A 20,942-nucleotide genomic window follows, 5' to 3' on the forward strand; every position below is an offset into this window, starting at 1 on the left:
TTTAACAAATCTTTCCATCAAACATCCTTTAATATTAAACAAGCTTTTTCTTGCTCCCTTGTGTGTCTGTTTGGTTACAAGTTGTATGTTTGCTGTAGGTGGGTATCTTCTGGCTCATTCTCCCTCCACCTTGGATGTTTTTCTGTTGGTGATGGAGGAGAAAAAAAAAAGACATATTTTAAAAACTCTTTTATGTTTCTTTCTCATGTTTCTTATTTATTGTTGTATTTGAGCCATGTGTGGCATGACGGAATGTTGATGTTTTCAGTACTCTTACAAATATTATCTAGCGGCTACTGTTGATGTTGGAGACGCAGCAATGCAGGATGTGGTTCACAAACTGGCACCCACAAGGCTGGTGAAATGGGCCACAGATGTTCTATAAAACCACATGAGGCAGTGAAGCGAATGGTACCTTCAGGCCAAGGGTGATAGTCTGGGCTTGTGGTATTGTGGGAGATGTGCCAAGTGTTGTCTGTGGGCCTCTGGTCTAGAAATGTATGGGTGCTACTTTCACATCCCTGCTCATCTGGCTCATTTTTGGGTTACTTCTGGCTATGGGATATAAAGGAGGGGAAATGCTGCTGCCACTTCTGTGCGTACAAAACACAACTGTAGGGCCCTTTGGTGGGTTGGGTGGCTTTCCTGATATTGTGATCTGGACCCTTTCAGGGGGCTCTCAGCCTCTGAGGGAGCTGAACCTGCCCAGCAAAAGGAAGGATTTGGGGCTCAGAGCTTAGGGCGTCAACCACAGACTGTATTAGAAAATGGCAAATTTTACTTAAATTACAGAGATAACTGAACATCTGCTGGAGTCAGAAATACCTGCAGAGACTGTTTACTCTAAGACAGCTCTGAACAGAAGACATACAGACATTGCATGTAGCATTACCTTTGACTGAGAGGTCTGTGCACATAGTCGAGAGTCTGGATGTTACTGAAGCAGGAACAAGTGCTTGGTTCGTTTTTTTCTTTGCAGTGTCGTTACAACCCTTGCTTTCCTGGAGTGCGATGTGTGAACACTGCTCCAGGTTTCCGATGTGAGACTTGTCCCCCAGGATATACAGGACAAACTGTGCAGGGGATAGGACTCAGCTATGCTAAGAGCAATAAGCAGGTGAGTAGCAGCATCCCTGCAGGAACAGCCATTGCAAGGTGCTGGTTTATATCAATGTATCTGCATCACATTTTTATTTATACTTAAGTTATTCCATAATTGCCTTGTGCAGTTAGGCAGAGCTCGGAGCGTCTCAGTTAGAAAATCTGAGTTGTGTTTGCTTAGCTTTAATGGGAGTACTAACAGGCTAATACTAAGGATGGGTACGGAGACAAGAAAATGTTATCTTCATAGTTTACTATGATAAATTCTAAAGGTGGCTCTTTTGTTTTCTGTAAACTGCCTTTGAACTAGGAAGAATGTGATAAAAAAGGCCTATTTTACTGTCATTTTTTGCATGTTCTGGTAGTGCCTTATAAGGGGAACATAGTTCTTGTCTGAACTTGTGGGCAAACCAGAAGCCCATCCCATGGTTGACATTTTCTGTATCGCAGTGTATCTTCAGGGTTTAAATAAGTCTGGAGATCCATTGGAATGTTAACCTATGGGTATGTCTGTGTTATTCTGAGAGCAGGTTCAGGAGGGGCTATGACTCTTTTCTAGACTTAAACTTTAGTTGCTTTTCTTCAGACTTGGATCTCAAATTGACATTGTTTTTATTACATGTTGATTTGTTTTATTGCTAGGTTTGCTTAGATATTGATGAATGTCAAAATGGTGGACTTGGACTCTGTGTTCCAAATTCCCATTGCATAAACACTTTGGTAAGCACCTTTTAGTTTTTGTGGCTTTAAAAAATTGTTTTGAAATTCCATGAGGCTAGGACTGGATTTATGGCTCTGACTGAAGGACTGAGTGATACAATTAGTGTGTTGACTTCATCTAAACCAGAGAATCCTTTCCTCTTTTCCTGACAAACATCAAAAAGAGCAATACTTGATTGACATTAATATGTCCATCTGAGCTGTATCCTTATCACTTTCTCTGAAGAACAGCAGGAACCCTTCTTTCCACATCTAGCTTTAGCAGCCAGATAGCATTGAGGCTACCGGTAGTGTTTGAAGTGGTGTGCTTTCCTTCTGAATAATCTTGTTTTTCTTTTTTTTTTTTTTTTTTTTTTTAATATCTAGAACATTTCTGTCATATGTTATATTTTATTGCATGACTAAACATGATTAGTCCTCTTCAGCAGCCCTTCAGGCCCTGTTTGCAGAGGGCAATAAGTGACCTGGCATCTGCCAAAACAGAACAGGAATCGTTTTTAACTCCTGTCTCCCTTTAGAGACAGTTTGGTGTTGAAGTGCTGCCTTAAAGACTATTTTAATGCATACCAGGGCTTGGTACAGCACAGAATATACTGAGCAAACTCAGCACACTCCAGAAGATACTACTCTGGTGTCCATTAGGACAAAGTGCTTGATCCAGTATGTTCTGTATAGGTCATACCATTTGCGTGGCCCAGTGATTATTTTACTCTTCAGTCATCCATGTATCATCATCTTCAGCCTGAAAGTATGCAGAAAACACAGAGTTACAATTTGGAACGAAGCTAGGGACAGAGGACAAGAATAATGTCCAGCTGGGTATTAAATATATCTCTATCATGATAGACTGGGACAATCTAGATTATTTTCAATTAACTTTTATGTCAGGTTACAAATCTACAAGTATGTGAGATGGAGACAAAAGCCACATTAGATGCCTAAAAAAGACCCCTTCTTATCAGGATTTATCTGTTTATATCTGATCTATTGATTGTACCAGCAAACACTGAGATTCCTTGGCTTAGTTCCTATGGGTTTCTTTACCTAAGAGAGTGGCACAAATATAAAATATATATGTATGCGTCTAGGTAAACCACTGCAGAAAGTTACATGATGTTCTTATTGCAGTGTAAATGAGGATGACTGCGTTTTCAATTCCTGAATTATTTTCTGAAGAGCAAGATTTAGCTGAAATTAGCTTAAAAACATTTCATTTTTTAAAAGATGAGGCAAAGACACGATGAACTTTCTTGCCTCTCTTTGATTAAAAGTTGTGCCTAGTTGAGTTTAGATAAACTGATGGGTCTGCTTTACACTGAAATAACATCCAATCTGATTAAACAGGTGCTGCTTAGAATTTTACACATAGTTTTGGTCACCTGGAAGCAGCTCGGGGTGATGCTGGCAGGTACAAGACATCAAGAAGGTTTTGCTGCTACATGACTTTTCTCTGGCTTAACAAAAGACTCGTCTAAACAAGCAAGAGTTGAGCATCTTTTCTAGCATGCCCTGTGGGAGCCAAATACAAATTTCAATTAGAAAATGAAGTTTGTTCACAGTGCAAGAGGTCTCAATGGTTAAAAAAACTACACTTGCAAAGTATTGTCAGTGTGACCTGAATCTCACTCACATGCTTGCTTTAAAAGAAAAAGAAGTGCTGTTAAAAGGCTGGCTAGTAACTTTTTTTTCTTACAGGGGTCTTACCACTGTGGCCGATGCAAATCAGGATATACAGGAGACCAAGCCAGGGGATGCCAGGCTGAGAAGACCTGCAGAAATCGAGCCCTCAATCCATGTAGTGTCCATGCCCGTTGTATTGAGGAGAGGAGAGGAGAGGTGACATGTATTGTGAGTTCATAAATTCATGTTTGTACAATGAAACATAGCCTTTTTTAGACTGGAACTGAGAAGGTCTTTGTGGTCATTTTATACAGTTGGGTGTTTTAAGCAGATTGTAGCACACTGGCCTAAACCAGCTACAAAAATACGTGGGCTGAATTTATCTTGCAGTTGTTTTCTTGCAACATGTCTATAAGGCACCCATACTCATGTACTATATTTACTGTGTCTGTGTAGTTAGATCTTTTGGGAATAGCTTTTACAGACTTTCTATAGTCTCCTCAAAGGACTTGTCAAGTGTACTCTACAGAAGACACCACAAGGACAAATTCCTCTCCTGGTGCTCAGCTGCGTAGCTGTGAGTAGGAATCCTCTGCATAACCAATGTGCCTGTATTTGCCTGCTGATAGAGATGGTGTTTTTCCAAGTGAGTTCACAGAGTCTAGGCACAGGTAGGCTGTACTGTGCTTTCCAGTCATAGGAGCAGAGGAGCACCAGGTGGCATATGAACTTTATTGTAAGACTCTAACTGAAGTATATTACTTAGCTTTTCCAGCTTGCAAGGGGAAGCAAGAGACTAATCCTGTGTCCTAAATTTGGATACAGTGTGTGCTTTTACTGGCATTGCTTTGCTCTCATTTTTAAGTACATCTATTTCAGAGTAGAAGAATCTAGGATATTTTAAGTCCATGCTGTAATGGGAAGATGCCTAGATACTTGTGTTAGGCGAGTCCTCGTTTTAAGTGGAGGCCAGAGTTTGACATGCAGTTCTATGAAGGTATCTTCAATTACAACACAAATTAGGCATTGCTTTGAAAGAGTACCAGTTTAGTTGTCTAGTAGAAACTTGTGTGCAGATGCACTTGCTTTGCTGATGCAAACTTAGTAACTGTCAGCCCAGTTTTCTCTTAAAACTTTCCTAGTTGAGATACTCTTGAGATACTGAACAAAACAGTCATCCCATCTAACCATGGGCCCCTTGTTGCTGTGCTAGGTGTATATTCTGCCTAGGTTCCCTCTTTTCTTGTTATCTACCTGTAGGTGAGGAACCATAATTGACTCCTGACCAGTGTATAAAAGAAATCTATAGCTCCCACTGAAATCAGTAGGTGTTACAGGTGCACTTACCACTTAACATCAAGTCTTAGCTTTTTCTAGCTGTGTCTAGATGTAGAGACCTTGAAACAGATTTTCTTTCCACACTGAGAGATGCTGAAGTGTACCTCATTGTACTTCAGTGTCTGTCCATGCCTTCTGTATGTTAGCATTTTAAAGATTAATGTGGGGTTTCCTGCTTGAATATTGCTACAGTGACTCATTAACCTTTTGGTAGTACTACCATGGTGTTTTATTAATAGTGTGGCATTGGCTGGGCTGGTGATGGGTATATTTGCGGAAAAGATGTTGATATTGATGGCTACCCTAATGAAGAACTCTCATGCACTGCTGAAAACTGCAGAAAGGTAAGAAATTCTTAGTCCTATAATAATTCAGAGCATGAAGAGGTGAAGAGAAAGAGTGGAAGGAACAGACTAAATGTATTCATCTTTTTTCAAGTTACTGAATTCCTCTGGATAAATTGTACTTAATTTGATTAATTGATTAATTAAAACAGTAAAAATAATTCAAATTATTAAGGAATCCAATTTACCCATAGAACACCAGGCATATCTTAATTTTTGTCTAGGACAATTGCAGATTTGTCCCAAACTCTGGACAAGAAGATGCTGATGGTGATGGGATTGGAGATGCCTGCGATGATGATGCAGATGGAGATGGCATTCCCAATGAGCAGGTGCTGTGGATAGATCAGTTGCAGGCAACTATGCAAATGAAAGGATTTCACGTTACTTCAGTAGGCAGTGATTTTGAAATCTTGTCTCACTGCTGTCCCATACCCATGACTGTTAGCAGGTCTCTAAATCCTGTCATTTTCTTTTATATAATGCTCACTATTATAAGACCTGAAAAACCAGACTGACTCACACAGCCTTAAATACCACCAGTGTATGCTCCATTATTATATTGTAGCATTGAATTCTAGAGATTTTGTATACAGAACTTGTGTCCTTCTGTCATGATGTCCCATAGCATGGCTTTCAGGAACATTACTTACCTTAATGTCTTTCTTTTTAAAGAGCAGGTTGACCTGACATTACATTCCATGAGGGATCCAAAGTCCAAATTAATTAATGGATGTCTTTCTAATAACTTGAAAAAGCTTTGATATATCAGAGAATAAATTCAGACTGTAAAAGCTCTTTTGTGTACACCCTGTATCCTCACATACCCACTGTTAATCTACATTAAGATCCTTCTGTGATATTGCTTAATGCACTTTCAAGGAAGACAACAAGAGCTCTCTATCCGGAGTACAAATGTCCATGTAGAGATAGGGCAGAGTCGCAATCACAGGAGATCTATCTCAGGCTGTTTTGCCACAGAGGTCAACTCTAAATTCTGAGCTTGAAGCAACTGGTTTTATTAATATTCTATAAGGAAAGATGTTAAATCCTCCTTCAACTGTAAATCTATATGAAAGTTCAGCAGTTTCACAGTCAAGTAACTTGCTGCTAAGCTGTTCTGCCTCTGAGTGTGCAGGAGGACAAGGTCATGGCTGTGCTAGATGGGAGGGCAACATTTATACCGCTTTGGAATAAAATTTTCCCCATATGACTCCTGATGGTCTTAGAGAGTCAATAGCAGCTTGGTTGACCCAAAAAAAAAAAAAAAAAGACCAAGCCAAAAACCAAGTGTTTCAGCTTTGGTTTGAGTCTCTGCAACAGCCGTTCGCTGAGAACATCTACAAACCCTCTCAGGATCTCTGAACTGCAGCTTTCGAGAAGGACCATGTAAGGAAGCCAGGGCACCAAAACAGGTTACTGACCATGGCTGCATCCAAAATGAGAATCAGAAGTAAAAATTATAAATAAAGCCTTATGATACTGGGTGTTTATGTTTAGGGTTCCCATGGTGTGGTTCAAAGAAGAGTTTTAAGGGAGCCAGTGAAATCTGATCCAGAGCTAATATTCATGTAAAATGTTGAACTATTCACAGTAATGTTTTTTTTGTGAGTTATATAAATCCACTGAAGTAGAAATTAAAGATTCTGGGCTCGGTTCATGTCTGATCTAAATCTGTGCCTCTTGCAGGATAACTGTGTCTTGGCTCCCAATGTTAACCAGAGAAATGGTGACCAAGATATCTTTGGAGATGCTTGTGACAACTGCCGCAATGTCCTGAATAATGATCAGAGGGACACAGATGGTGATGGGAAAGGAGACGCTTGTGATGATGACATGGATGGAGATGGTTGGTAATTCTTCACTTCCAGCTTCTCTGATGTTCTTGAAATTTGCCCAGAACATGTTGTGTGTTAGATTTTCTGTCACCAGCTGCTAAGTGTCATGTAACACATCATTGTCTTTCTTTGTGAAGCGTGTGTTTGGAATCCTTTTCATTTAGATTAATATATATCTTTTAGCCTCCACTGGAAGCACTGAACACTGTAACAGATAAACCAAGCCATGTTTCATGTATAAGTTAACATTATTAGTCACTGAGTAATTCCTTAAAGGTGCAAACATGTCCCAGAGTACCCAGCTGTTGCCTGTCCCAGGTGCCCAAGAGCTACATAATGTATTATTTTCAATACTGTAGGAGGCTTAAAAGAAGTGAAATAATCACAACCCTTTAAATGTAATAACAAAGATGAAACATCCCATCCTGTAAGATGGGATACAGGAAAAGGATAGAATGAATTGTGTAATTAATGAAGTGTGTGTGATTGGGTTGAAAGCTGTTCTTTAGCAAGCTGTTTCTAACTTCTATTAAGTGAAATGATGCACACATAAGAAAGACTTGCTGTGCAGGCTTATAATATTGCAAGATTAAGTAGTTACTAAAAACGAATAGTGTATTTACTGTACTTCATGTTTATGTTGTCCAATAACAAACACAGGAATTGTTTTTAAGTAAGATCCAATCCACTTTTCTGTAGGTATTAAGAATCTTTTGGATAATTGTCAGAGGATCCCCAACCAAGACCAGGAGGACAAGGATAATGATGGTGTTGGTGATGCCTGTGACAGCTGTCCAACAATCAGCAACCCAAACCAGGTTAGCAGGCAGAAGTAAAAAATATCGGTCATTTAGGGAGAGGGACTGCTGAGGTCCAAAAAGATGCAAGAGAATGAGGCAGTCCATGCAGCCACAGTGTTTTATCTTTTAACAGTCGGTATTCAGAAAAGTTTAATGGAGCTTCAGACTCCCCTGACATAGGACAGGGAAGCCACAAAGTGTATCCTCATAGCTTGAGACGTTGTTAGCACCTCTGCTCTGCCAGTATATTCTACTGTCATGTTCTGAAATGTGGACATGCTGAAGTCCCAGAGAGTCCAACGCCAGACTCCACACAGTGGTGTGATTTAGTTACTCTTGGTATTTCTTTAATTAAGATAAAATCCTGGTCTTACTTAGCAAAATTTTCACTGCTCCTAGGTGAGAAGTCAGTGAGACTTCCTATGTTTTGAACAGAAAATGCTGAAAACTTTAGAGAAACATGGTAGATTTTTGAAGTTGCTTAAGAAGTCAGCCTTGGTTAGAAATGAGGGATACTTATTTCCAGTAATAGAGGAATCTTGCTTGAACTACTCATCTTGTTTGAATTGCTCCAATCATGTTTAACCCTGTTTATACACTGTTTGTTTTTTTTCCCTTGAATAAAACTGGCTTTCTTGTTAGATGGATGATGCAAACAAGTAAGTATGTTTTGTAAAACAAATGTTTTTCCATGCTTTTGTTTCAATTGTATTTGATTTGGTTGTGTTTTGGTTTAATACTGCTATTTTAATAGATGCTCTCAGCAGCTGATACTGGAACTTTCTCTATTTCCTTTTGCAGTCAGATGTCGACAATGACCTGGTTGGAGATTCCTGTGATACCAATCAGGACAGGTATGCTGTGTTGTGGCTTGTAACAGCAGCAGGGAAGTGGAAGAGGCTGGTTTTGAACTGAAGCATGTTACTGATGCCCAGAGAGCTGTAATCCCTCAGATTAGTTTGGATTTAATTCCAGTAATTCCTTAAAGAGATGTTATTTCAAAAACAATGTTACAATTTATCAGCCTGGTTGGTTCACTTCCCTGTAGCTGTACAGTTATGGAGCCCTTCACCTTTAGCCCTGTGTTCACACAGGCTTCCTCTGAGATCCTGTGGAAGTGAGATTCAGAGTGGTTCTCGGGCTGTAAAACCTAGAGCACTGCTCAGAACTTCTTAGTGAGCTGACATCTTTTTTTCTTTCATTTTTCATTCCTCTTTTCTTTTTTTTTTCTTTAGCAGAAATTTCACAGTTAAGGGCTGTATGTTTTTCTGTAAGAACCCAGTGTTTCAGAAACACTTGCAGATCTTTGCTTTAGCACAGCAAGGGTGGCAAGGCTTCTCTATGGCTTTTATGTGCCCTCAGTATTCAAGGGAACATGTCCCATGACAAACTGCTAAGGCCTGGCTGGAAGCAGCTTTTGCATAACCAACCTTGGAGGTAGCAAGTTCTTCCCTGTGCTCCTCACTTAAAGCAAGAGGAAAGGGAAGTGATAAATCCTGTGCTGGCATAGCATTCTACCAGCTGAAGACAGCTGCAAGGTCTCACCTCAGGGTTGTCAGTGAGTCCTGCTGTCTGGGATAATAAACATGGGGACCCCACTTTTCTGCCTGATCGTTACCAGTCTTAGGCCAGTAGCTGTCAAGGCACTCAGCTGAGAGCCATTTTACTGTTAAGTAGGTACGGCCTTGTTTTTTTCCTATTTTAAAAAAGGACATTTTCTTCCTGGTAGAAATGCTGTAGCTCTGCCTGAGGTTAATGCTGCAGTAGAGATATGTGTGTGGTCCTTATTGCATTTTATCTCAAGAATGTGCAAAAAATTAAAGCACCTTTCTTAAGCAGGGAGAGATAGGTGGGAATATGCATAGCTATAAACTGCAGCACTGTCTTAGTTTGGCTGCATGCCACTTCTGCTCTGCCTGTGCTAGCCAAAAAGCTACTGAGGGGAAACATGTCTGCTTGTTGCTAGAAACCAGTTTGTTTATGTTCTGTGTACAGAAGACACCTGACTTCAGGCCGCTTCTTTGTACAGATGCACTGTTGCCATTGAGAAACAATGCAGCCACTTCATAATCTCCCAAACCCTTTTCTATAGTCTGTGTCCCTTGATCATGGTGACTCTTCACTATAACCAGCTGATGCAGCCATGGGCTGGAGAGATGCTTTGAAACTACAGACTTCTTCCTCTATTTCATATTACATGGCTCCCCTCTGGGCCCCTAATGTAAGAAAATCTGCTATGCAGGAGAGTGAAAGTGTGGCTTGTTTTTAAACAAGCCTGATTTCAGGTGTGCATGCAGAGTCTCCCACAGATTTTCTTTCACACTCACACCTGCATGTTCATGAATATCAAGACACTTATGGACAACACTTCTGACAAGGGGCACCAGCTGTTGAGCTCTTGCTGTCTCCTGGGTGCCTTCTGATTGGTCACACTGCACTTGCTGGATGTGCCTTACATGCCCTTTAGGAGTGGATATCATCTGGGATCTTGGGCTCTGATATCTTTTCCCCCTCCATGTATGACTTCTTTTTCTTTTCTGGGTCTGAGTGTTTTTATAGTTTAGTCTTCATCCTCTTGCCACCTTATTGTACAGTCTCTGTTCCTTGTCTCCTTGCTGTTCAGCCACCTGAGCAACACCATGTCATGGTGCTCTACTGGTCTGTTTCCAGCTCAGGGGGGGCCTTCAGTGCATTTCCTGCTCAGGTACCCATGCTGTCCCCCATGCAGGGGCGTGAGCTGATGCTGGCATGCCATTTCTTTTTGTCTCTGTGTTTGTAGCGACGGCGATGGGCACCAGGACAGCACAGACAATTGCCCCACCATCATTAACAGCTCCCAGCTGGACACAGATAAGGATGGGTTGGGTGATGAGTGTGACGAGGACGATGATAACGATGGCATTCCTGACCTCTTGCCCCCAGGCCCTGACAACTGCAGGCTGGTCCCCAACCCAGGGCAGGAAGATGATAATGGTAAGATGGGCCTTCAGGAGCCATTTTGGTGCTTAGGACTCTATTCTCCCCCAGGCCTTACACATAGGCACCACGATCTGACACAGTCACCATGTGTCCATACGCTCATCCCAGGAGGGACCCCAAAACCACAAGTGCCCTTTGGCCAAGGCTGAGGTCCTCAGGTACCCTCCCTGGGCACTGCAACTATCAGGGTTGAGACTTAATGTGCTTCTCAGACACCCCAATCCAGTGGCTTGGCCAGATATGGCTACTTGCCACACCATAAATCTGCTTTCGCTTCTCCAATGCAGGTGATGGAGTTGGTGATATCTGTGAGTCTGATTTCGACCAGGATACAGTGATTGATCGGATCGATGTGTGCCCTGAGAATGCAGAGATCACCTTGACAGACTTCAGAGCCTATCAGACAGTGGTGCTGGACCCAGAGGGGGATGCGCAGATTGATCCCAACTGGGTGGTTCTGAACCAGGTAAAAATACATTTGGTCTTACCTGTCTGAGAAAGGTCATTTGAAAGCCACAGTAAAACTGTCTGTAATTGCTGGACCTCTGGCAAACAAGTGAAAAGTGGAAGCTGTCACTTGGTTTGACTATTTTACAGGAGTTACAATGAAGGAACTTTCTTTCAGCATATGATAGCTTGAAGCTTGATGCTCCTAATAATCTAAAGTAACTACAGGCTGGTCAACTTGTTCTGGGTGGATTTCACTACTGCCAAGAAGTCACCCTATTTAAATACTTCTGTAGCAAACAGTTTCATGAGTCCTTTACAGAATTTGAAAGTCTGACCTACTGTATAGCAGAACATTTACTCCTAGATGGAGTCCAAGAGCTGTCACTAATAAATTTTAGCCTTCAGGAGGCTAATGTGTTTTGAGTCACAAGGAATGTGCAATTTATTCCCATTGCCAAAGTCTTTGCCAAGCTATCCGAGATGTGTACATCTTCCTTAACCCAGTCCTGGCAGTCAGTTTAATCCCAGATTCCATGATCCAAGCTGTATGAGCTAAACCTAAGAGAAGAGCCCCCATGCCCTGACACACACCCCCAGCCCCCCTGCCCTGGCCTTTTTCTGGCCAGGTTCAGTAATTTCCAGAAGACTGGCATGGGGAAAGAAAGTATCAGTATGGCAAACTCTGCAGTGGGAAAAGAAAAATCCTAACTGCCTCAGGACAGGCAAGCAGCTGAAACATTAGTATCTGATTACAATTCTAATTTTAATTCAGAGCTGCAAGCATTACAGACAGGTAGGCAGATGGAGGAGATGGATGGAGGGGGTGCTAGAGAGAGGCCAGAAGAGGCTGCCAGGCTTAGCCAACCCAGCTCCTCATGCATGCTAACCACTCTGAATTTACTCTTGCAGGGCATGGAAATTGTACAAACAATGAACAGCGATCCTGGCCTTGCTGTTGGTATGTACCCTTTTCTGAGATTCATTACAGCAGAAAGCTTACAGCATGTGAACACATTGTCTGCAGACTTGTTTTTAACCTGCATGTATCCTCAGGTTACACAGCTTTTAACGGCGTTGACTTTGAGGGCACTTTTCATGTGAACACTGTGACAGATGATGACTACGCTGGCTTTATTTTTGGTTATCAAGACAGCTCTAGCTTTTACGTGGTAATGTGGAAACAGACTGAACAGACATACTGGCAAGCGACTCCCTTCAGAGCTGTTGCAGAGCCTGGCATTCAGCTAAAGGTACTGGTCATGGCTCCTAGCTGGGGACACAGTGGTCACCACAGTCTGGCCATGCTACCCTGCCATCTGACTGCTATGAGCTAAGCCTTGATGCTGTGCATTGGCCAAGCCACTGCACTGTGTGTTGGCTGTGCAGCCTGACTGCTGGTCTCTCCTTGCAACAGGTGTCAAATCTGCTAAGTCAGCTGGGAGCCACACAGCGCTTTTAATAGCACCACTTTTTTATGGAACTTCATCTCCAGTCTTGATCCTGCTCATCAGCTGGAGCATTTAGTCTCTGCTCTCATTGTGCCCTGACTTTAATTGGTCAAATCACCTCCTTGGTTCAGGTTGCTTTTCCATGCAAGCAGTGGCTGCAGTTATGAGAGAAAAGTTAGGAGCTTGTGAGCAGGAGGGAAGGTGCTTATGCAGACCTGCTTCCCACAACATAAAGACTAGAGTTCCTGAAAGTGACATTTCTCTGTGGTCAGCATTGGAAAATTGTATTTCTGCAGGCTGTGAAATCCAAAACGGGCCCTGGCGAGCACCTCCGCAACTCCCTCTGGCATACAGGGGACACCAGTGATCAGGTCAGGCTGCTGTGGAAGGACCCTCGAAATGTAGGGTGGAAAGACAAAGTCTCCTACCGCTGGTTCTTGCAGCACAGACCCCAGATTGGTTATATCAGGTAAGAGAGAAAAGGATAGATAAGGTGAATACAGATACATGTCTGCCTAAAATGATGTTTCTTAACACTTAATTCAGATGATAATCTGAGAATTTGTAATGTGTCTGGTCTTTGCACTGATAAAGACTTGTAACAGGTTAGACTTTTGAAATTCAGCCTGCAATTCTTTTTGAGGAAAGTCAATTCTAAGCTAAGCCTGTTTGTAACTGAAGTCTTCTACCACCTGGCTGTTGTAACTGTGCCCTACTCTAATAAACCCTTCCTGGCTTTAATATCTTTTTTTCCAAGCTACTCCTGGGCACTGATCTGAAAAAATAATGCATTTCAAAATTTCTTACTTTTGATATTCTTGAATATTTTTGTTGGAATTGTGATAGTTCTTTTACATATTCTGGGATAACAGAATTAATAAAAGTTTCCCACTTGAAGGCTGTGATTCCAACTAAGATCGGTAATTACCCTGATGTGATAGATTTGAGATTACATACCATATATTCAGAAAGTTTGTCAAAGCTATGTAATGCATGTTTTCTATTCCTATTTTTGTTATTTGGAAAGAAATAATTATTTAAAATAATTCACCAATCAGGAGGAAACGTTTCACTCTGCAATATCCAGATTAGCAGGAATTACGCTTGTAGATCAAGATTGATGTTAAAATGCAAAACAAACTGCTCTGGCATCATCAGCTCAGGTTTTGCAACCTTATAATAGAACAGAAATACAGGTAAGTCAGTTGTTCTTCAAAAAATTACCAACCTGCACTAGAGATGCGGTAACTTGATGGTATAATTATTCCGCCTTTCTGCTGCAGAGCATCATTTTCAGTGATAATTGGAGTGAGCATGTTTGTATGCTAAAATGGATTAAGAACACTTATACTGTCAATTATTGTGTCCCAGACACAGGGCAATAGTGAACAGATCTTGGGTGGCAACTTTTGTTTAGACCAAGCTGTTCGTGAAGCTGCTTTACGAGCAAACATCTGCCCCGTGGTTGCAGTCTCTCTAGCCAGCTTACTTAATGCCCCCTGCAGCTGGGAAAGGTAGCAGGGTCAGTGTCACAAAATCCTTCAAAAACTAAAGTCCTAAAGTGAACCACTGCCAGTTCTCTGTCTGCATCTCACTGTGGTCTGTTTAGACAAGATGCCACAGACTATTATGTGTCTAGTGAAGGTGTTCTGAGCTTTCAAAGAAGCCTAGGCAAAAAGTCACTTGAGCCAGCCTTTCCCATGGAAATTTGAAGGACAAGAAGTTCTATTCATTGTATAGATACTTTTGAACTGCCTCAGCAAATCAAGAAATAAACTCGGGAACATAACAGGAATTGGGTTTTTTTTTTCTTATTTTATGAAAAAACACAGTAACTTTCTTTCCCTTCACCACTCACTGTTCTCTTGCATGTCAGATCAGCAGTGTCCTCATCCAAAACAGGGCCCTCCGGGCTCATCATCCTCTGAGTCGTTTACCCAGCACCCCAGAGGCTGAGGAGATGGTGTAGATAGTGCTGCAACAGCTCAGCTGGCTCCAGTGTGGTCCTGCTCAAGCCCTCAGTGCAGGGCATACGCTGGGGAGCTGGCAGGGTGCAGCTGTTCCCAGAGCTATTTGGGAATTTGCTGATGTGTTTTCTAACAAGAAGATGCCAGATCATCAAAACTGTTCCTGGAATTAATCATATTCACATTTTAAAAGAAATCTCACAGTCAAGTTTAAGATTCCAAACTGTTCCTTTGAAACTTTGCCTATTTAAAAAAAAAAGTTTAGTCTCAAACTGTGTGAGACAATATCCATCTGGCCTTCTTCAGCTGATCTAATATGGTTCTCCCTCTTGCCCATAACTATCAGCTATGGACATTTTCAGAAGTTAAAGCTCTCAACTTGACTGGAAAAAACATTCAATTTTTTTCTTTTGTAGGATGTGTAAAAAATGAACCACCAAAACAGTCTTGTTGCCCAGCCCTTGCCAGTGTGCAGCATTGCTCCCACTCCCAGGCTGCAGAGGAGCTCTCTTAACTGCTTCTTTTCCCCTGGACTGGATGGAGGATAGCATGTCCAAGGCTAGAGTCACCATGGGTACTGAAATTACTTTTATGAATGTTGCAGCTGTGGAAAAGACTTAACAGAGCTTCTGTTTGCTTTCATTAAGGGCAAGATTTTATGAAGGCTCTGAACTAGTGGCAGACTCTGGTGTAACTATAGACACCACGATGCGTGGAGGACGGCTTGGAGTTTTCTGCTTCTCTCAGGAAAACATTATTTGGTCCAACCTGAAATATCGCTGCAATGGTAAAGTTGCTCTTAGTCATTTTAGCTAACAACTTGCAAGTGACTGTAAAGACCTGATAGTGTGGCTGTTGGATTAATCCATTTTGTACCCTTTCCTTTGCTTTTCATTTACAAGTTATTCACAGCTGTGAAACACCTCCCCTGACACCAGCAGCACACTGCAGCTCAGCCAGACTGGAACTAACACCTCAGAACTGCTCCTCCCAGAGCAGGCACTCTGCTGCAGAGGTTGTGCCAACTAAGTAGTATAGCTGTCATCAGAAAATTAGAAATGTTATTTAAAACCAACCAACTGTGAGTTGTACATGCACAATATACTGAGGCCATCATGTATGTAGGATGCCTTGAGCTCTGAATACAAGGTGAAACAAATCTGGAGTGCCAGTGAGATCAGTCACCAGGCATCAGCGTCACTTGTATACCTGGTGGTTGCCCCTGTCCGTGGGAGGACAAGATCGTAAGATTCCATGGAGGAATCCTTCTCAGACTGGGCGTATGCTGGCTCACTTCTCTTGGGATAAGAGCCTCGCAGCCTAGCCCTGATTTCCCACTATATGGAATAAATCAAACCTTGGTCACTCACAGGGATCATGTCAGGGTATTTCTGACCTGGCAGCAGTTCAGCTAGCTTGAAGTGGGGTTGGTGGGGCTGCCCTCCTTCCTCTTAGCATCAACTCCTACCTGACCAAGACAGGAGGATAGGTTATCAGCCAAGTTGGAATGGTTTCCGTGTGTGATGCTTCTGTGGATCCAAGAAGCCCAGCCCAGGTCTGTAGTGGACACTGCCGCTGCACAGCCAGACCCTGACTGTGTGGCTTGTTTCGGTAATGAACTCTGCTGCTTGGGCACTCAGTATGCCTAGGCTGGTGCTTGGAGGTCATGGTTAAACAGGGCAACTTATAGACAGTGGTGGTTATGATTAAAAATTACTTGGTAAGAGTCTCAAACAGTATGTGGCTTCCCAGAAAGCATGTTTCAAAGCTGGCACTGAAGTCACAGATACTTTCTTGGCAGTGAGCAGGCAGTGGCTTTGCTGCAGGCGCTGAAGAAAGTCCATGAAACAGACTCAGAGAAGTCTCTGGAGTCCCCAGGTATCCCTGCTTTCATTTCAGACAAGTTCCTATATTTGTGGGGGAAGCTTAAAAAGAATTTTCAAGCCTCAGAAAAAGAAGTGGTCAACAAAAAGCAAAGGACTTAGCCTTTTTTTTTTTTTTTTTTTTCTCTCTATACTGTATTTATATAGTTACTTCCTTTTTTGACTTTAGACTTACCTGTCCTGCATTAGGGTTGAAATAATCAAAGCTGAGGTCATGCAGTTGAGCTTCATTGCTATGGCTTCATCTTTGGCTGCAGCTTTAGTTCTATGGTTAGTACTCTGGCTCTCCAGATAAAATGTTCTGTGATCTGGCAAAGGCACACTGCAAGCTCAACGCTTCAAACAGAAATGTAGTTACTATTATGACACTGACCCATCTCCACCCCCCCTTTCCCAATTCTGAAGTTTTTCTATCAGTTGCTATTAGTCTGTGGGTTAATGTTTCTGTCCCTTCTTGTGGTGTGGGAAGCAGTCACAGAGAGGTTGAATTAGGATACATGAGAAATAGAGATGCTGATGCTACAGCCATGTTTGGGGTACACAGCAAGACAACCACTTTTTCTGCCTTTCTGGTCAGCATTTACTATTAAAAATGTAAGACTGGAAGCCACAAAATTTTTGGGTGGAAATGTAATTTGATGATTGATAATACTCCATTATGGGCTGGCACTGTAGCACTGTCTTTTTAGCTTCTCTGTGGTGTACAGCTAAAACTGAAAACATTCCCTGTTCATTCCTAATGTGTAAACAAAAGAGAACACATGTTACCTAAAAAAAAAGTGGGTGGGTAATTAATTAAGTGCTCCTTGATTTTTGTCATATGAGACTAAACTTTTGCGTATTTTCCTGTTTTCAGATACCATCCCAGAGGACTTTCAAGAATTTCAAGCTCAGCAATTTGGCGTTGGTGATATTTAAGAAGGAAAGGCAAACTACCCTTGCTATTGCAAACAATAAAATATATTTTAAATCCTTATATGGTTGTTGTTGTAAGAGTGCACACCGCAGCTTGTTCTTGTTGATGTGACTATGTCAGACTTCTTTTTGTATAAAAGTGAAAATAAAAGGGAGACAAAATAGACTGTGGCTTCACTTGTTTTCAAATCTGCCCTAAATCTGAGGAGCAGCATGTAATGGAGTGAAACTTTCTTAAAACATTCTCAGGAAAAGTTTGAATCTGTTGCCATTTTGGATTCAGTATTAAACAGAGTGGGGGGAAGAAAGCAACTTGTATATCTGGAATGTCAAAAACAAGAGGTTGCATCTGGGCATGAAGTTGTTGGAAGCTGTCTAGCCAAGCCAAGGGCTGCTTAGTACTTTTCCAGTCGTGTTAGGAAAAATTTTTATCTTCTTTAGAGCAGTTTAACTCCTCTGGAGACTTAAGTTACCTTTGGTAGACCTCCTCTGTGAACTCTTAGCACTCTGCTCTCCCACTCCCAGAAAACTATGAGTAACACTATCACATCTTCTAAAAGTGTTGTAGTCACATCTTAAGACTTACATGTGACTAAAAGTGAAAATGACATATGGAGATAAAGGCAGAAACACCTATAGAGAGAAAATAATCCTAACTTCCACATAAACAAAGCCAGGCTTTGACCTGCTGCCCCACTCAGAGATGAGCTTTCTCAGCAGCTACTGCAATCTTATAAATCACCAGGTTAAAAACCTGAAACACTGCATTAAGCATTTGTAGCCATTAGGAAAAAACTGGAAAACAAAAAGCAAAAGAAAATTGTATTACAATGCACTCTGTAATTGGAAACATAGAAAGGTGTGGGATACTCTGTGTGTGTCTGCTACCTTCTTTTTCAAAAGGGAGCCAGGAAAGGAAGGGAGGACAAGCTCCAAACACAGCTGAAGAGAAGGATATTGCAGGCATTACTTTAAAAAGGAGACTGGGAAACAGTACTTCAGCTTGGGGGGGAGGGAGAAAACACACAGAGGGGGAATACACTGAGGCCTTTAACAGTCAGAAGTTGCCACAAGAAAATGGAACAGTCATGGCTCTTTCCCAGCACAAGAATACAAGGGAAATGTGGGCATTAAATTATCAGGTGAGAATATCAAAACAAAACAAAAGTCTCCTGATCTCAGTACAATAAAAATACCTGTAAGGTTTATGGTGCTATCAATCAAAGGCTTGGGCTCCAGGAAGAGTTTTCACTGTGGGCTTGTCCTCAATTGACTAGGCTTCTGGGAGCAGCATGGCCCTAGGACCTGTCCCATGAGGGATCCCTGAGCCCCACAGCAAAGAGCACGATGCAGGAGCATTCCTCTGCCACAGCCCTTCAACATCAAAGTTTTGCCAGTTTCAATCCTCCTTACCCATGACATCATCAAACCCAACTTCACTCACCAGGTTTTCAACAGAGGATTGACAAACTAATTAATTTGGAGCAACAGAGAGTATAGTCAAATTATACTTAAAAGATGAAGAAAAAAGCCCCATCTTTTTCCAGCTGAACATGGGCTGTACTGCAGTGTTCTTCATTTATGAACAAGAACATAGACCAGATGATAAATGTAAAGCAAATTTATGTCTTCCTTATTGTGCATTTGCATTTCACTGGATGGAGCCCCTTCGCCAGGCAGAGATCCTCTCTGAATGGTTTGGGCACAATCCAGGCAGGAGGCTGTTACTGGTACTACAGGCATGGGTACACCCCAGCTGGGGCCTGCAGAGCATACATTTTGCACAAGTTGTCTCCTCACAGTGGCTGTAACAGGCCAGGCCCACTGTAACCTGCCTGCAGCGTGTACTGGTCAGAGCATGACAGCACCTATCAGCTCCATCAGAAAACACATACACAGCCTCTGAACCCCTGCCAGCCTTCAAACCTCCACCCAGCTCTCCTGCCTCCAGCTGGAGGTTCTTCTCCTGCTACAGTGTGTGGGAGGGAGCACCCTGGCTGTTTGCCACACCAGTTTGCCACCTTTGAGCTTGCCCATTTCCAGGCTCTCTTCCAGTTGCCACCATGGCCACTGGCCCCTGGAGGCTGGAAAATAAAACATAAGCTCTGGCTCTTGTGCTATCAAAGGTAGTTTCATGATGCTGTGAGCTTCTAACCTCTCCTGGCAGAAAACATACTGGCTTACTCAACTGACAGCCACAGAAAACAGGCACAGCTCAGACAGAAGTTTTCTTTTGTTTCAGAAGGTGCTGCAGGGACCTTACAATGGAATGCCAGAGCTCACTATGTCCATGTGTTGACACACCAACTGCTGGGTAGCCTGCAAGTTCAGGAACAGCAAAGTCCAGCTGTTGCAGGCAAAGATTTGCCCCAAGGTCATAGTCCAGGCTTGGGAAACCTCCTGCCCCTCACATTCCCATCAGTCTGTGCAGTCCCTGTGTGCAAGTGTTTAAACGAGCTCCTCTTGCACCACCACCTCTTTCTGGAGTATTGTGCAATGCAGACATAAACTCCATGTGTGGCCTCTGGCAAGTAAAGACCCTGCAATCCCACATCTTCAAACTGAAATGTGTAGTTCTGTCTCACCCTCACTGCCTGCACAGCTGGGCTGCACTCAGCTGGATCAGCAGCTGCAACTACTTTGGAGTTCAGAGGTCTGGGGCTCCTGCACCAGGGTCTAATGTCTCACCAAAGGTTGAGGCGCTTTCCTGTGTGCTACAAACACCAGGACACACTTCAAATACTTCTGTTCCCTGAAGACCATCCTCTGGTTTGCAGCATCATAAGAGAACATCCTGCCAGGATGCTGCAGGGTGGGCAGACAGCTGGGAGGCTGCTGAGCAAGGGTCACTGGCTCTCACAGACCCTTAGCACCACTCAGGAACTGCTCTCTTCCTTGCACCTTAAGTCAAAACACACAGCCTCCCAGCTACATGCAGAGAACTCTTGAGCACCAGAGCTGCATGTATGCCATTTGACCCTTTGAAACCTTGTCAGTAGTTTCTCATCACCACAAGGAATCAGTGTCCTGGTGTGCATCTGGTCAGCTCTTCAGCATGGGTGCAACCAGTACCAGCAGGCAGGCCACAGATGGCAGATGCTGAAACAGAACTCCACAACAGCCCGAACATGGATGTTGAGAAGCAAGGGAGCAAGACACATGGATATGAAGCACTTTCCTTGGTGAGGATCTAGGTGTCAAATTCAGCAGCTGCCTACCCCACCATCTGTGCAACTGCGAAAAAAAGAATGAGATATCCTTGTTTCAAACAACTTCTCAGGCTTCAGTGCTATACTTGGCCTGGAAAATATTTTCTTTGCACTATCAGAGGTATCTGACACATCTCAGAGAGCTGGATTGTACAGAGCAGATGCCATGGACAAATCTATGCAACCTGCCATCTTCCAAGATCACACTCTGGAGGAATAAAAAAATAACATGGACTGAAAAGCCATGTAATATTCCATAGGCCAACTTTTTTTTGTTAAACAACATTCAAATGAAAAAAAAAAAAAAAAAAAAAAATCAACAAATTTACT

General features: G+C 42.4%; 1 protein-coding gene across 1 annotated transcript in view; it reads left to right on the top strand.

Annotated features, from left to right (window-relative positions):
• The window catches only part of THBS4 (thrombospondin 4), a 33,150-nt gene extending 15,585 nt beyond the window's left edge, over positions 1–17,565 (top strand). The window contains exons 7-21 of the mRNA XM_026865559.1: positions 980–1,117; positions 1,744–1,821; positions 3,517–3,669; positions 5,019–5,123; positions 5,348–5,455; positions 6,813–6,972; positions 7,661–7,779; positions 8,563–8,615; positions 10,541–10,734; positions 11,028–11,206; positions 12,100–12,148; positions 12,244–12,440; positions 12,935–13,107; positions 15,253–15,392; positions 17,345–17,565. Coding sequence (XP_026721360.1) covers positions 980–1,117; positions 1,744–1,821; positions 3,517–3,669; positions 5,019–5,123; positions 5,348–5,455; positions 6,813–6,972; positions 7,661–7,779; positions 8,563–8,615; positions 10,541–10,734; positions 11,028–11,206; positions 12,100–12,148; positions 12,244–12,440; positions 12,935–13,107; positions 15,253–15,392; positions 17,345–17,406 — 1,908 coding nt within the window. The 3' untranslated portion in view covers positions 17,407–17,565. The remainder of the gene's footprint in view (positions 1–979; positions 1,118–1,743; positions 1,822–3,516; positions 3,670–5,018; positions 5,124–5,347; positions 5,456–6,812; positions 6,973–7,660; positions 7,780–8,562; positions 8,616–10,540; positions 10,735–11,027; positions 11,207–12,099; positions 12,149–12,243; positions 12,441–12,934; positions 13,108–15,252; positions 15,393–17,344) is intronic.
• The last annotated feature ends 3,377 nt before the right edge of the window (positions 17,566–20,942 follow it).

This window comes from Athene cunicularia, assembly GCF_003259725.1.
Source record: "Athene cunicularia isolate RWA chromosome Z unlocalized genomic scaffold, athCun1 chrZ_part1, whole genome shotgun sequence".
Lineage (NCBI taxonomy): Eukaryota > Metazoa > Chordata > Aves > Strigiformes > Strigidae > Athene > Athene cunicularia.